The 17,694-nt window shown below is 42.1% G+C and overlaps 1 protein-coding gene across 1 annotated transcript in view; it reads right to left on the minus strand.

Annotated features, from left to right (window-relative positions):
• Positions 1–236: 236 nt before the first annotated feature.
• LRAT (lecithin retinol acyltransferase) overlaps positions 237–17,694 on the minus strand; it is a 51,523-nt gene continuing 34,065 nt past the window's right edge. The window contains exons 3-4 of the mRNA XM_035022859.1: positions 6,595–7,135; positions 237–2,551 (exon numbers count right to left, since the gene is read on the minus strand). Coding sequence (XP_034878750.1) covers positions 2,399–2,551; positions 6,595–7,134 — 693 coding nt within the window. The 5' untranslated portion in view covers position 7,135 and the 3' untranslated portion in view covers positions 237–2,398. The remainder of the gene's footprint in view (positions 2,552–6,594; positions 7,136–17,694) is intronic.

A 17,694-nucleotide genomic window follows, 5' to 3' on the forward strand; every position in this document is an offset into this window, starting at 1 on the left:
CCTTAGACAGTAATCATTTCACAAGTTAGAAGGGAAATTTGGAACTGTAAGGAACGTGCAGAATCCTAAGGATGAATCTTAACTAATGAAGCCCAGAGGCATTCATCAGAGACACAGGAATGGCTCAGTTTCTTCCACAACCACAATCAGGGATCTGTGCTGCTTCTACCTTGTTAAGCAACTAATCAAACTGGGCACAACAAAACAAAACTTTCCTTTGTCCTAAGTTCAACAAATCCTAGTGTTGTGGAATATTGGATAAATAAAACCTTCCTTCCAGTTTCCTCTTCCTGTAAATAGTAGAACATCGGTGTGATGAAATCACCTCCTACTACTTCTCAACCTAATGCCAGATTGCCTACTTCAGATTTCTCTGACCTTCGGGAAGATTTAATTGCTTCTTCCTCCGTATTCCTGTAGCACTGCATACTCTAATATAGGTAGTTTAAAAATAATAATATTAATTCTAGACCATGAAATTACAACAGGTCAGTGCCTGGCATATAATGAACACCCAAATGAATGAGGAATTGGATCTTATTTTAAGGATATGAAGTAAGACTAATTATGTTAATTCTAACCTTAATACTTCCCTTAGCATTTAATAAGGGATTATTATTGTGAACACAGATTTAACATCAGGCAGTGGTTTTTGCTACCTGAAATACTGAAGTCTGCAAAAAACATATTTATTTAGGAGGACACCATATGTTTAAAAAAATCGATTTATTTAAACAGATGCTACAAAGGTAATACACAGTAAGTAAAAAACCACTAATACAATAGAATTGTTTTCATGTATACATACTTAAGGTAATTTTAAGTGGTTGGAATAGGCCCAGAGAACCTTTATTCTGTGGTGTTGCCATTTTGTGTTTTGACTATTTAAAAACATTTTAAATGACTAAACACAAAGTTCAATTATTATTAAACTCCAACTGAATTTGTTGTAAATTAGTGGCAGTAAAACATCAGCTACACTAAAATCTGCTCTTAAATTTGTTCTGGTTAGATCACTGAGTAACCGACTCTACTCTCCCCATATCACTCATTATGTGACTCATTATCTTGTGATTCCTGATAGTTTATAAAGCAATTTTAGTACTTGAAATGCAAGTCTAGCTTATGGCCTAGTTTTTATAATTTGGTAAGTCTACAAAAGTATTTGAAGCTTGCTTTAACAGTGCTACATCTCAACCCTGATATTAAAACAGCCGCAGTGTCATCAATTTACATGCCTGGTGGCACTAAGACACTCAGGAACTACTTCAGACAGTTATTTCTTTGTGGCATCCTTCTTTTAAGGATGGAAACTATACTTTGCAATGAAATGAAGAAATCTGTTAGAAGACAAATCTGAGGACTTTTAAAAATTATACAGTACATTAGTAAGTGCTTTAAAAAGTAAACCATCCAATGACATATATGAAAGTTATACCATGGATGCAAGGTCATAAGAAAACAGATTAAACTTGTTTTTACATTTCACTTCTACAAATGCTCTCTAGTAACCACACTGGTATTATAAAGCAATCAAGAACAACGTTTGTCTCTCATCAGTCTGTGTATATGCAGATATTTGCATATTTAATTGGCACATACACACTCCAAGTATACAAATTACTTCAATCCTATATCCATTTACCTCTCAGAGTGGTTTAATGTCACCACAGTGACACATAAAAGGAACAAAAGAAAAAATGAATGCCAGGCTTCTGAGTAAGTAAAGCCAAATCAGATTGTTCAACTGATGCTATAGTAGCTTATTTCTGCAGGAAAACACAGATTTCTATAGTTCTGGTCAGTTACTTTATCATTAAACTCTAACTTCGCCAACATGGTTTCAAGTAATGAAAGTATTTTTGACTTATTGGGAATTATACGTAATACATGGGGAAAAAAAACAGATCATGAATTTTTTTTGCCAATCATCAAACATGTTCTCATCTGAATGAGGGAAATTCTCTTAGTTTAATATAAGTTTTTCAATGAAACAATAAATTTACAATGAAGTTAGTGGTCTCATTCAATAGGTCTTCTAATCTTCAAATTCAGGCCTAAGAGAGAAGAACAATGATTACAGGAGAAAAAAAAAAAATAAATACTCTCCTGTGGCCATCATCTTAGGGGCCGGTTCTCTTGTAATGATGAATTCTATCACAAGTTGTCACGTTTCCAAGATCTGCACAGGGCTTTAAAATGGAACTGCCTGAGAAGATTCAGAAAGCCTTTGTTCTTGGGCTTACACAGTAAGCACTTTGCGTGATTCTTAGTCACATTTTATCCAGAACACAGTGTTACCGGTCACATTTTTCTCGACGATGCTTATACTGACTTGTGCTCTATAAATATAAACATATTTATACACAAAATACAACATTGACATGGGGATATGAAGTTAGCCAGCCATCCATAAGAAGAATGGGATAAAAATTGCAGGAAGGGTAGTATAGGATGCCAAGCCCAGACAGACTATAGATGCCAATCCCAAGACCGCTGAAGCGAGAACACTTCTCTGATCACGAATAATTATCTTCACATTCTCACAGAACTGGAAAATAAAATTTAAGAATATTAGAAAAGGGGGCTGAACCTAAGAAGAATAACAGGTACCAAATAGTAAAGCATAATTTTCTCACCTATTTTCTGTCTAACAGAAAAACCAGAATTTCTCTTATGACTTCAGAAAGAATTTAAGGTATGAATAGTTCAGTTTCTTGATTCCACATCCCATAGTAACTGAAATGATGCTTCAGGCAACTAGGTTCACAAAGGCAGCTGCCTTTGTAAATACAGACTTTTTATAGAAAACTACAGAGAATGTAACCACATAAAAGTTATTCAGGATTAAAGGTTAAAACTTTAAACTGCCTGTCAATAACAATAACATATTCTACAATTTCATAAGCAAAGGAATCTCTAATCTTGAGTGATAAAATTTAGCCTATTATTATTGGTGAATTCAGTTCCTACAACTTGTCATTTGAAAATTTGATGATACCAATGAAAACTGTCCTCATAGGTCTCAAAATCTAAAGGCATAGAAAGTCTCATTTTTTGGTCATATCCCATTCTCTGAGTAAATTAAATTCAGTCAATTATGTGACATAAAATCGGCTGCTGGAGATAAAGATAAATTAAATATGATCCCTACTCCTGAGGAAGGCATTCTTCTAATATGTGAAATTGTTCTTTAAAAACCAAATTTACTCAGAAGTGATGGCTTATATTTGAGTCCTGGCTCACCTCTTATTAGCTCCAGTAAATCTCATGTAAATCATTTAACTTGTCCAGACTACCCTCTTCTCTTCCATGGGAATAAGAAGGTTGTTGTGAGGATCAAGTGAGATCTTTAATGCAAAAGTATTCTTCCACATGCTGCATAAATGTAAGGCATTACAATGATTATTATTACTGCTACATCTGTTGACAATTAGCTCTACCTCATCACTGTCTGGGCAAAATTTAGCAATGAACTGCTCTATTTTTGTATGTGACTTGTGCTACTCATACTACTTTTAAGCTCCTTTTCTAGACATGACATTGTGTATGCTTTGAGGGTCTCCTACAGTGGCCTATACGGTCCTGGACAGCTAGGTTTCTAAATTCTTAATGGGCAGAGTATACAAGCCCAATATATTTTAATGCACTATCTTGACTGTAAGGTTGTCTCTATCCATACTTTTATACAATTTCTAGACAAATTCCTGTTCCTGTTAGTTATCCAGATGTTGTTTTCTTACATGTCAAACAGATGATTTGTCTCTTTCTGTGAAACAAAAACATTGAGTCCCAAATACACAATCTTAAAGTGATGAAGATCAAACTAAATGAAGTTTTCAGGACAATGAGAAAAGGTGCTTGGCAAATAATGGGAAGATATGCGTTTAGGTAAATGAGTAAGCTGTCTTCGTACAGTTACGCTCTTTTTGTCTTTTTCCCAATAATTGTTAATTAAGGAAAATGGAGAAGCATGGTGGACTCCTTTCCCCAAAAGCAGATTTTCTCAAGGAGCATCTTATTTCTTTTCTTTTTTTTTTTTTTTAAAGATTTTATTTATTTATTTGACAGAGAGAGAGACAGCGAGAGAGGGAACACAAGCAGGGGGAGTGGGAGAGGGAGAAGCAAGCTCCCCGCCGAGCAGGGAGCCCGATGCGGGACTCGATCCCAGGACCCTGGGATCATGACCTGAGCCGAAGGCAGTCGCTTAACCAACTGAGCCACCCAGGCGCCCCAAGGAGCATCTTATTTCTAATGTCCTGTTCTTGTTCACTTGGCCATTAGCCCAAGGAGGCATCTCTAGTGGTGCTCAACGGGAGGGAATGTCCTGCATTGCTAGAAGGTAGCCTGTTGGGGCACTTTTTGAGTACAGAAACCCCAGAAATTAAAAGAGGTATTTGCATTCATTTTTTGGCAATAAAATCAGTACCAGCAACATTAAAAAAAAAAAGAGTTGAAAAAGCATAAGGCATAATAAGAGTAATTAAGGGCTTTATAGTTTACAGAACTCTGAAATTGTTAATAGTAATATAAAACTCCCTTAATTTTAAGATTTCTAAACTTGTTAAAAAGAGCTTCACATCACAAAAAAGCAAAATGTTTTCTTCCAATTTATTTTCAAATTAGTTGCTGTGCTTTCATGAGGGAAAGTGCTCTTCAAAGTGTTTATAAACTTAAATTTAAATTTAAGTAAGAGACAACTTGCAACTCTCAGTGTTAGGCTTACAATAGTATACATAGATGGAGAACTCAACAATCGGACCCTGAATCAAGTAATTCCTTACATCTCTGAAAAGTAGAAATCAGTCCTCCTTCAGTATTAATGACCTACTTCTCTCAAGGCATGTTCAAAAAAACAGTTCTTAGAATTGGAAATTTGGGGATGGGGATTTTTTTTTTTCCCCGGGAAATCTACTCTGGCCAAATTGTTTGTTACACCATTCAAAGTGAAGACAAAAACTCAGTTTCACAAGAGGTGCTATGCAGCAACAGCAATTAAAACATTTCTCTACTTCTGTAAAACCTTACAAAGTTTCCAAAGATGAAAAACTACTCCAGCTAGTTATTTATGCAGATTAAATATTTTACTACCTCCAAAAAAGCACTTGTGATGTGTTTTTTGTTTGTTTGTTTGTTTGTTTTTGGTCAAAATACAGAATACAGTGCTATATGTGTTCCATGAAAGGGTAACTGCTAATTACTGGTTAGAAGTACAGTTTTTCCTTAGAGAAATAATTTGCTTGGCTCCTAAGTAAATCTGACCTGCTTCCTTTTGTACACTTTCAGAGCCAGTGTTTGTAAATGTAGTGAAGTTCATTTCTAATCAGGCCTGGACCGGAGCTGTGATTCTTAAATCATTGCACACTGCTCAAGCTATAGTTTTATTTAACTAGATTGAGTCTGTTGTGGCTCTATAAATAATCTATAAGAAGTTTCATATAGTGATGTATAAAAAGCACAGTACTTGTATGTTCTGCCACAGAGGAGAAAAAGATTTTCCCATATGGGTCAAAAAATTAATCAAGATGTGGAGCAATACAAAATCGGATGCATGGACTCATTCTTTTGGTCCAAAAAGTATCTAAACATGAAGCCGAAAATGTGAAGCTCATTAGGTGATGGCCCAGGTTTCAGTTAAGAGTGAACATTAACAATAACCTCTTTAACAACTACAGTGAAGCCTGAGAAAGCTACTAATTGCAAATGCAGTTGCAGGCTTAAAAAGTTAATTATCTTTAAGTTAAGAGGTTTCAAAAGGAAATAAAAAATCCACCCTCCCCCCCACCCCACCCCTTTGGATTTGTGGCTAATTTAATCATCTTCAATGCTAATACTGTTTGTTTGGGTTTTTTTAAGTGCTCATAAAAATTACAACATTGAACGGACCTTCTTGAAAACCAATTGTTTTTTATCTCTGAGGGACCCACAAACAATCCCACCTTTGGAGCTAAGGGTTAAAAGATGCCTAACAATGAGGAAGTCTAGATGGGGATTAAAGCCTTCAAAGAAAGAATTCAGAATACCAAGGAAATGACTTCTCTGAAGCCAGACACCGGAGTAAGGGATCTACCAGGGAGGTCTTCCTACTGGGAATTTTGATAGTTTATATTAAGCAAAGGGAATTCACTCTGCAGCTTACAGACGGAGAAACCTGCAGGCTTCCTTAATTTTAAAGGCACAACAATTTGTACACAGGGTTATAGATAAAATACAAACTCTGAACGCCTTTCTTCCAATTGCAATTCTTGGGAAAATTTGCAAGCACACAGCGACGGATTTTCTCTTGACCCCCGCACCCCCCACCTGTCCTTTTGTCATTTCGATGACGCTGGGTGGACACCCTGACGACCTCTGCAGCAATAACTGGGTAGATCTGGAATCGCTGACAGCGGTACTGCATTGTCATACTCTTTAATCCCGCATTTTGAGGTTACCTTGCAAGGGACAACGCTATTTATTTACTTGGCCTCCTTTAGGAACACCAGAGAGATCGTTACTCATTCTAGAACTCAATCCCTGATCCCAGAGTATAGAAAAAGGTTAGGGATGGGAAAGGGCGTCCCCACCGAACCCACCGGCGAGGCACACGTGTACCTTGTCGGCCTGGGGGCTGATCGAGGTGCCGAATCTGCAGTAGGTCACAAAGTGCTCACAGTTGTTCCACAGTAGGCTGTAGGGAGTTATGCCCAGCAGCTTCTCCGCCCTCTGCGCCACCTCTTCGTTGAGCAGCGCCTTCTTCTTGAGGGACTTGTCCAGGTGATTGACCAGGATGTCGGCTCCGTAGGCGAAGTCCTCCACCGTGTCCACACGGATGCTGGCTACCCTGCCAATGACGCCCAGGATGAGACGCTTGTTGGAGACCACCTTCTGCGTGCGCCCCTTGTCTTTGGTCAGGGCCAACAGGATGTCGGGCATCATGTGGGCGACACGGTTGTCGCCCAGGTAGATGCCGTAGTGGGTCAGGTGGGTCCGGGACACTTCCAGCACGTCGCCGCGAAGGAAGGAGCTGATCTCATTGTAACTATTCCTCGCCTTGTCTTCGCCCGGGGTGCCCGAACTGAAGAGCTTGAAGTTGGAGATGAGGAGCAGCTTCTCCAGCAATTGGGACAGCGCCTCCAGCATAGGGTTCTTCATCCTGCAGGGGAAAGGGAGCGTTGGGGGGACCGCCGCTGCTCGGGCACTGGCCGGGCCAGGTGAGGTCGCCGGACTGGGGCGCTGCGCTGCTCCTCACCTGCAGGCCGGTGGCCCCGGAAAGGAGAGAAGCCTGGATAGTAGCTTGGCCGCCCCGCCCTGGGGACTGAGGAGAATGAGGACCTGACCGAGGCAGCCCGCGGGGACAGCGGCACCGGCGCTGAGAGCAACAAGCTACGAAACCCACCTGGGGTCCGTGTCGGGGCGCAGGGCCGCGCGCGGAGCTCGGGGCTGAAGTCTTCTCGGACGCCTTTTAGCCCAGTCAAGGGGGCGGGGCCGAACGCCGTCACAGACCCGGCGAGAGCGCTGATTGGGCGCCGGTTACCAGCGCCGCTCGCCGCGAGGGGCGCGCGGGCCCGCGGGTTCTTTGGAAGGGGGCTGACGGGCCCCCCGGGTACGGTGTTCTTCCTCGAGACCCGCTTCCAGATGCAGGTTCCCCTTGGCACTCGCGACCTAAGCTCTTGCGGCCTCTAAGCGGCCGTTTAGAGCAGGGGCCGAGGCGCGGCCGCGCAAAAAGTTCCTGCACCTGTCTGGACTGGGGCGCATGCTGGACAAAGTTTTCAGTGGAAAAGTCCCCTCCGGCGAGATTTCTGAGCCAAACCACCTCCCTCTAAAGGGTTGGATACCCACAGACCTCGGCTTACTAAAGTGTTTGCATTTACTCCGCGAAGCGTGCGCACCTCCAAAGCCTGCGGATTCCTTCCTAAATTCCCTAGAGACGTAGTCCCACGCGCCGCGGATCGTCCTCCCTTTTTTTTTTTTTAATTTTTTTTTTTATTTATTTATTTGAGACAGAGAGAATGAGAGAGAGAGAGCACATGAGAGGGGGGAGGGTCAGAGGGAGAAGCAGACTCCCTGCCGAGCAGGGAGCCCGATGCGGGGCTCGATCCTGGGACTCCAGGATCATGACCTGAGCCGAAGGCAGTCGCTTAACCAACTGAGCCACCCAGGCGCCCCCCTCTCGTCCTCCCTTTTACATGCCCCGAATCCTCTTTGCTCTCAGCTGGCGCGCGGGTCGGCCAGAGACCCGCGCGTCCAGGTCCCGCGCTCTGGCGACTGGAACCCAAGGCGCCTCTGCGCTCGGACGTACCAGTGACCGTTGAGCGCGCGGCTCTCAACGGTCAGCGGAAAAACGGCGAAGCCCCCAACGACCGCCTGGAAAGCCAGATTAATGTCAAGTTTATTCCTTAGGCCTCAGGGTCAGATGGACCCTGCGCGGTTCACCCCCCAAAACGTTGCCGCTTTCAAAGCGCAGCCGCCCGGGCTTGGCCAAGAACGGATGTGGCACTGCGTTGCTTGCCGGAGCAGAGCGCCCGCAGCGTGACCCAGGCGCCACGGCGAGGGGCGTCCCCGGGAGCAGCCGGGTGAGGGAGCTGCAGACGCGCGGTCCGCGCCGGGCTCGGCACGCGGTGTCCCGACCCTGCGCGGAGTTCGATGCTAATGCGTTATGTAAATGCTTCGATTCCGCAGACAAAGGCCACAATAGAGAGCCTCGGTTGGCTCCCCAAAGCTGCCCAATTCGGGGCTAATAGGTTCCTTCGGGAAGCAGATTCTCCGCTCGCCTGGGGGAGGAGGCTGCCTGTGGATGATGAATGAAGGGCCATTCATCCTACCTGGAAGAAGAAGGGGACCATGGAGACCAGGCGGGGAGGAGGCTGGCTCCCAATTATCCTCGGAGGCCCGGCCTTTGCTCCTACCCCGAGTCTGCCATCAGCGTTCTGCCCCAGTCGTCCCGTTTGCCCGTGACTTTTGTTCATCTCACAAATGATCCCGAATCACATTAGAGTCCCAGCAAAGAGAAGGAAACTCCATTTCCCACAACCGAATCGAAAGAGGACGATGGCGAAGGGGAGAGAGGCGGTGCACTGGAGATTCTAAATCGCTATTTCCCCAGTCTGCCCCCAAAATTTAAAGCGCAGAGCTACGGAGTTGCTGAAATTAATCAAACACCTCCGCACGTGGGCGTCAGTTAGCTTCCAGCCACACACCAGCTCAGCCGCGGGATTTAAAATCTGGGGAGTCTGTGGAAATTTTTCAAAATCTGATCCCGATCTCCGCGCACACGTTAAACTGCAGATCCCACGTCCGACTCCAAGGCTCTGGACACACTAGGCTGGTACAGTTCTAAGAAAGCATAGATGCCGGAACCTCCAGTGTCAGGAGCCAGACGGCTGGGGGGAGATCAAAGGAGACTTAGTAATTAGTGATTTCCGTCTCTGGTGGTCACTAATGCGGCTTATTAACGCCTACGACTGTCTCCACCTGGGGAATTTGCGGAGACAAAAGTATGGAGGACTGCCTTCCGGCTCCAAAAGAGAACTCTTTCAGAGCAAAAAATATTAAGTAAGAAATCACCTCTAGACCTTCCATAGCCTCATCCCCACTCAGGGTTTTGTGAAAGATAGGCAGTGCCAAGCTGATTTGCATTTCCCATGCCCCGCCTGAGGAAACTCGGCCTTGGATAACCCAAAGGCGGCTGTAGAACATTTCCGTTTGTCGTGTTTTTGAAGTCGTCTGAGACCTCTTAAGCGGGGAGTAATTAGGGAAGATCAGGCTGCTTCTCAACTGAAAAAATGCAGCGTCCTCGAATGAGCTCTTGTAGGCTCAACGGATTTGCCCTCCCCATGGTAACCCTACCTTACAAAAGGCAACTCTCGACGTTCTCAGACCTGTATATATTTTTGTGGCTCAGCGGTCAGTTTTTGATTGCTCCCTAGAGGTACACTTCATAAATATGCTTATATGCTAATAGTCACACTCCCACTAATAGTCTGCATCAGTTTTAGCTAAACTGGGAAGGGACAATGCTGTTAGAAGGAAAGGCCCAGGAAAAATCTAACATTAGAAATTTCTCCTTGGGGGTGCCTGGGTGGAGCAATCCTTTTAAGCGTGGGACTCCTGGTTTCTGCTGGGGTTGGAATCTCATGGTCCTGAGATGCAGCCCGGTGTGGGGCTCCGCGCTCGGTGTGGGGTCTGCTTAAGGCTCTCTCTCTGCCCCTCCCCCCCTCACTTTCTAAACTCTGTCTCTCTAAAATAAATAAATAAATAAATCTAAAAAAAGAGAAGAAAAGAAAAAAGAAATTTCTCCTTCCTAAACCAGAAACCGTTCCTTTAGAAGAAGGAGCATCCCCATGGGTTGCTAGAAAGACCTCTTGTTTTCCAGACTGTATGAAAGTCAGCTACATTCAACAAGTCTCCATGTTCAAATGCCTTAAATGCACGCAAATGGGTCGCCAGGTCTGGCCTGGGGATTCTAAAAGAGCTGAGGCTTTCCAGGTCAACAAATGGACTTCACTGAAAGGTCCACCGACTCTCACCTCAGCCACCGCTTCCCTATCCTCCCACTAGACAGTGATAGCATCCCCACCTGCAGTTCTCAAGCCTGGGTCCATTTCTCCCAGCTGTACAGGCCAAGACTCTGCTGGGTTCCTGTGCAAAGGAGGCTGAAATTGGGCTCATAGAGCCCACCTGACTTCTGGGCTTCATCTAGGAGCCCTTGATCTCATCATGGATCCCAGGAGAAAGAGGTCCCACTCTCAGAGACAAAGTGCAGAGTCCAGCAGAAATCTGGAAGGCTAACGGATTTCCTACCTGCACACTTCTTGCCTCTGGAGACTCCTTGTTCCTCAGAGGAGTCTTTAGAGTAGAGGATATGATCACAAAATTCTGTGCTTCTTATGTGCTGGGCCCTGAAAGCATTTTCTCACTTCATCATTACCCTGTGAAGTATCATCTCCATTTTACACAGGAAGAAATTGATGCTTATAATTTTGCCTCCATCACTGTGTTGGTGTGGATCAGGACTCAACCACATGCTTCTTTGCCCCCAGGTCCATCACCACTGGGGAAGGACTGACCTTCCATCGGTCCATCCACCTGTCATCCATTCATTTATTCAATACCTTCTGTATGTCAGGTGCTGTGCTTGCCTTGGAAGTTCAATGAAATACCTAACCCTAAACTTAGATCCCACGCCTTTTCTTTTTAATTTGGACCTCATTTCCCTGCTTCTCTAGTGGGGGTCTAATTTTTAGCGTCAGTTATTTTACTGCAATGGTGAGGAAGGTCTGGTGAAGATTCTGGTTAATAGCCTTCTCTCGCCAATAAGACCCCAGCACTTGAGTGGCCATGTAGTTCCACACCCTCGCTAGACCTAGGTGTTCAGGTCTTGCCCAAGGGCATGAGCTCAGAAGCAGCACCTCGGTTATCCCAGACTTCTTACCTCTTACACCTTCTTTCCCCTGGCCCCTAAGACTGATAAATGCGGTTTTCTAAACTTCATGTTTCAAAATTATTGCCCTCCTTTAGGATTATTTTGTGTTGTTCTTAGATTTTTAAAATTATTAAATTTAGGGGCACATAAATAACAATAATCTTACCATTTGTTTTTCTTCTGAGCTATCCTTCTGCCTTCAGTTCATTTACAAAATGCTCAGGTCTGGCCCCATGGACACATAGGCCCTGACTGGCTAATTCTAAGGGAGTGGGGAGAATAAAGGCTTTGTGCACTTCCCTCTGGAAACAGGGGGAAAGAGCAGACACCTTTTCATGGAGCCTCCAGACTCAGTGCTACCTAGAGTGTTAGGAATCAATTACCTCCTGGGAGGAGGACTTCCTTCCCCAGCTTCCTTCCTGGTTGGCTAGCACCTTATTATGAGGGCCTCAGTCCTGCCTATTGCCTTTAGAAAGATTAAAGGCTGCAGTTCCAGCCAGACAGGATTTAGGGGTTTTTTGTTTGTTTGTTTTGCTAACCATAAAATAAGAACATTGAGCAAAAAACGAAGAATGTACATTTACTATCAAGAATCATGACCAAAGTAAATACAGCTTCATATAAATGAGTAACAGGTTGAGGCAGCTGTGACATAGAGGAAGAAGGCAAAAATCCCAAGTCGAAGGCCTTATAGTGCCATTTACAGCTAAATGAACTCAGACAAGTCACTTGTCACCTCTGAGCCTCAATGTCATTTTCTAAAATGGGAATCATATTTCAAAGGGATGCTTGGAGGATTAAACACTATCAAATATACTGTATCAATATATGAAGATCCATAACATAATGCATCATCTAGCACATCATTTGTATTATTCTTCAGAAAAACAAAGGCAGGGGTGCTTTTCCTTTCTGCTTTCACAGCACAGTTATCCAAGAATGCAGTGCAGACAAAGAATATGCTTCCACTCAGAGGCCCTCCTGATGACTCAACCCAGAGCCACAGTGTGAGCAGAAAGTAGGCACATAAGAGCTCTGGCGTTGAGCACAACCACAGAGGGACAGTCAGTATGACAGTGGGCCTGGGGAGAATCACACTGGGGAGATCCGGAATCTTCCACAGAGCTCGGCTCCTCCGGCTGCTCACCACCGACGAAGTCGTTCATAATTCATAAAAGCAGAGACAAAGGCCAGTCTTTTGTTTGAAGATGCCTCTCAAAACATACAAACCCCCCAAATGTCCATGTTTGAAACGATCAAATGACATAATACCAAGGAATGACTAAAAATTTCGAGATGCCCCACGACCTGTAAAGCACATTTCATTTCAAAATACAAATGATAAATGGCAAGCCATGGGACTTCTTCATAACTTCTTGCTTGCTTCCTTTCAATTTTAACTTGTCATTGTGAGGCGATAGTAAATATCAACATTTGGTGACCCAGATTTGTTAACAATAGACTTTGGCTGCATATTTGAAAGGCAAACACACCACCACTGTATTCATATATAAAATATACAGAGAAATGAGGGATTGCTATCACCCAAACAGGACAGTATTGGCGATCACCAGTAATGCTAAGTACTAGGAACAGTGATAAATGCCATGTTATTAATTATATTTCAAAAATCCTTTGTAAATGCATAGACATTCTAAGGATATAAAGACAGGTAACTGAATGCTGAACTTTCTTAATATCAGCCTTAGCTTTAGATGCTCCTATCTGATGGTGTATGAGATCTCAGAGGCTCCTGGGGCCTAGAGGACCTCAAATATAAAGGGTCCTGAACTGGAATAGAATGAGATGCTCTCTAAACCCTCCAAGTGTGAGTGGTCCTGGGGCTTATAAAAATCAGATTACTCAGGCCCTTCAGAGAGTTTTAACTATTGTTCTTGGTGAGTTTTCACAGGAAGTAATTACCAGAAAAAGAAGGTAAATCACTGTCTGGTACTTAGAAAATCTAAATAGAATTCACAAATAACTGCTTTAAACAATGCAATGCCTCATTGAATTAAAAAAAAAAAAGTGAGAGAAATCACTCATACTCCAGTGAAGCAGTCATTCCACAAGAAGGGCAGGAGACAGGGCAAAAGTTTGGTCGCAGTTGGTGATGATAATCAGTGGCTCCTTTGATTACGTATGTTTGATCGTACAGAAACTTTAAATGATATAAACACACTGCTTCATCAATATTTTGTAGCAATATATATTACTGATATGTTCTTGAAAAGAATAGTATCTCTTTGATTGCTAAACTGAATTTGAAGGGAAGTAAGCATATCATTCTGGTATTTTTGTAATTACATTGACTCTTAACCCACCCCACACTAAAACAAAATTCAGTGTGGTTCAGCTAAAGCTGACTCATACCTAAATAGCTCAAGCAACTATAAAAAAAAAGGGGGGGGGATTTGATTTTAAATTGTTGCAAACTTCTTAACTGAAAGACGTCCAAGTGGATAGATATCTCTTTAAGAATCAGGCTGCCTGTGTTCTCTGTAGGCACAAACCTTCATGTTTGAATTAAGTTCACTTATTTTTTTCCTGGTTGCCCTCTACAGTGACTTCCCATTAAGTTGGATTACTTGCATTTTATTTACACCATTCTTTACATGGAAAGCACAGGCATGGGGGGTGCCTGCCTGGCCCTGTCAGTAGAGCATGAGACTCTTGATCTCAGGGTTGTGAGTTCAAGCCCCATGTTGGGTGCAGAGATTACTTAAAAACAAACAAACAAACAAAAAAAGCATGTAAGTGGAACCGAACTTGGATCACACAGAATTAACACAGAAAATAAATTCAATAAATTTTTCTTTAAAGATGAATTAAAATCTGTGTAATTGTTTTCATCCAATAGAAGTTTAAATCAGAAATCACTGTAATTTTAATGTTCAATTAGTTTAACTTTCAAAAAGAATAAACCAAGATATTTGCCCTTTGGTCATATCTATTTCGTGTTCTAACACATATCTATTACACTTTCTCTTTTCCTGTTATTCTTTTATCTCTCTTATGTAATTCTGGAAGGTGTTAATCTTGAAGAGAGGGTTCTGATATTTTTTTATGGTATCGTTTAAGGGCACCATCCCCACTGGCTCTAATCTTTGCGGATCAGATGGCATCCAGAAAATCAGAATCCTAAATGCATTCTGGAACCTGAGAATGCAGGCTTACAGTCAGCTTGAGAGTGGCCTGTGAGATGACTTGTCTTTTCCACTGATGACCTTCCTCCACAGAAGGGTAAATAACCAAACCAGCCATGCTGTGAACCTCAGGGTGTCAGGCCACAGTCAGCAGGCCATACCAAGAGGGGAGCCATTATAGAGTGGTGCTAGACCCAAAGGTTTAGCCAAACTTAGACATCCTTGACTTCATTAGATTTCCTACATTCAGTCCAATTTCACCCAAAATATTGTCACAACTCACTTTGTGATTCTAAGTAAATTGGTTCAACTCATGTCCTGTCACCTCATGTACAAAAGTGGTGACAGTATCCATTTACCCTCCCTGCTGATGACTCTCATTGTCTCTTCACCTCCTGAACTCTCTGGAATTCAATCTAGCAATAGCTAGAGACAGTCATTCTCCATGCCTCACTGCCAAGTCAGATATAAGATGACAATCTCAACTCTGTTTCCTCAAACGATGGCTCTTCCAGCCCTTGTTTTTACTTTTGATTAGAGGGACCAGATTTTCTTATACAGTGCCCCCCCCATCTGAGTTTTGCTTCATTTGGTTTCAGTTATTCACAGTTAACCACAGTCTAGAAGCAGATGATCCTCCTTCTGACATCCTCAGAAGGTTATTAGTAGCCTAACACTACATCACAGTGCCTACGTCTTCCACCTCACTGCATCTCATCATGGAGGCTTTTTATCATCTCACCTCATCACAAGAAGAGGAAGAAGGGTGAGTACAGCACAATAAGATATTTTGAGAGAGACCACATTCACATAACCTTTGTTATAGTTTATTGTTATAATCGTTCTATCATTAGTTATTATTGTTAATCTACTACTGCACTTAATTGTATAAATTAAACTTTATCATAGGTGTGTATGTATAGGAAAACAACATAGTATATATAGGGTTTGGTAGCATCTGTGGTTTCAGGCATCCACTGGGGGACTTGGAACTATCTCCCAAAGATAAGGGGGACTCCTGCATGTCTTTTATGGCCGTACCATTTGGTTTTCAAATAACACTTTCTGGTTTTTGTCTTTCAAAAAAATGACAATTATAATTTAATCAAGTATTTGGGGCACCTGGTGGGCTCTGACTTTTTTTTTTTTTTTTAAGATTTTATTTATTTATTTGAGAGAGAGAAAGAGCACATGAGAGGGGGGAGGGTCAGAGGGAGAAGCAGACTCCCTGCTGAGCAGGGAGCCCGATATGGGACTCCATCCTGGGACTCCAGGATCATGACCTGAGCCAAAGGCAGTTGCTTAACCAACTGAGCCACCCAGGCGCCCTGGCTCTGACTCTTGATCTCAGCTCAGGTCTTGATCTCAGGGTCGTGAGTTTAAGCCCCATGTTGGGCTCCACACTCAGCATGCAGCCTACTTCAAAAATAATAATAATAATAATTTAGCCCAGTATTTTACTTTATAGATTAAATGGAAGAAATCTTCAAGATTTTTCTCTGCTTATTTAATCTTTCAATGTAGAATAGGTATCACTTTGTTCTTTTTTCAGAATGCCAAATTCAGGAAGAATAAATAAGAGTAATTATTGATATTGTAAAAAAAAAAAAAGTTTATTTCCAAGGTTATTGACCAAAAATGTGACTTAAAACAACCTCATTTTAGCAATATTATCCAGAAATGCATCAAAACTGGACTCTGAAAAACAAACAGGGTTCTAGAGGGGAGGGGGTTGGGAGGATGGGTTAGCCTGGTGGTGGGTATTGAGGAGGGCACATTCTGCATGGAGCACTGGGTGTTATGCACAAACAATGAATCATGGAACACTTCATCTAAAACTAATGATGTAATGTATGGGGATTAACATAAGAATAAAAAAAAATACCTTGGAAAAAAAAAAAAAGAAATGCATCAAAACTAAGTATTCCTAAGTGTTCTGAGTTCACAGTGGGCATTCAATAGAACTCCCATTTAAATTTTATCTAACATTTACAGTTTTGGTTATGAAGTTACACTTATTTGAATTAGTTGAGAACCTTAAATCTTGTTGGTTAATATTTCAAAATTATTCCTGTTTTTAAGATTGTATTACTTTGGATCTAGAGTCATCTTTCTGAGTGAACCGCAAAGTCCTTTTGACTCTGACATTCCATACATACCTTTTTGAGAAAAATGATTAAGATTAAGAAAGATTAGTATTTTCTCATTAGCCAAATGTCAAATTTATAAAATTGTCAAATGTCATAAAATAATAAAATATTAGCATAATTTATGTTGTATTTAACTAATTTTAAATTACAGATTATATATCCAAAAATTGTACATATCAATAAAATGTTTCCATGTTTTTATAGCCTAATAGATTAGATGAAGTATACCTACTTATAATATTTGCCTAATTCTGAAGAAGCCTGTATTTATTTCTCCCAAATAATTAAGAACCCAGGGGGAGGCTGGATCAGACCAAGGGGTCAGAGTCAGGCAATAGAAAGGGCTAGGCAAATCTATTGAGTGTCCATAGTTCTCATGTAATGGGAATGAAAATGGGATGATACAGTGTTCAAGCATGTCTACTCTGTAGCCAAATTGCCTGGGTTCAAATCCTGGCTCTTTTATTTTCATAGCATTGTGACCTTGGGCAAGTGGTTTAACTCCTCTGGTCCGAGTTATCTCCACTTTCAAATGAGAATGCTAATAAAAATGATGGATACCTCATAAGGTTGTTGTAACGATTAAAAAAATAATATGTATATGTTCTTTGAGAACATATACTTAGGAAGAACTCAAGAAATGATAATTTTCTTTCTGGAACACATTTAACAGTCTACTGATTGCCCATAGCGCTCATGGAAATTTGTAAGAGGCAGCAAAGATCCGTAGGGTAGTAGGAAATTCTAGAAATGGAGATGGAAGGATTCTAATCTCTAATCCACTTCAACAAATATTGTTGATCTCCAGGTGAGTCTCAGGTTCTGTGTGCGCACCCGGAAGTACAACAGTGAGTGAGATTCAGCCCCCTTCCTAATGAAATACAGAGCCATTCGGCAGGGAGCAGACGGACCTAAATAAAGCTTCCATAATTCAGTGTGATGTGCTGAACAGAAGCAGACACTAACAGTCCTGGGACACTGCTGAGGGAACAAC

Source organism: Mirounga leonina, unplaced genomic scaffold (genome assembly GCF_011800145.1).
Source record: "Mirounga leonina isolate KUSES-001 unplaced genomic scaffold, KU_Mleo_1.0 Mir_176, whole genome shotgun sequence".
NCBI lineage: Eukaryota > Metazoa > Chordata > Mammalia > Carnivora > Phocidae > Mirounga > Mirounga leonina.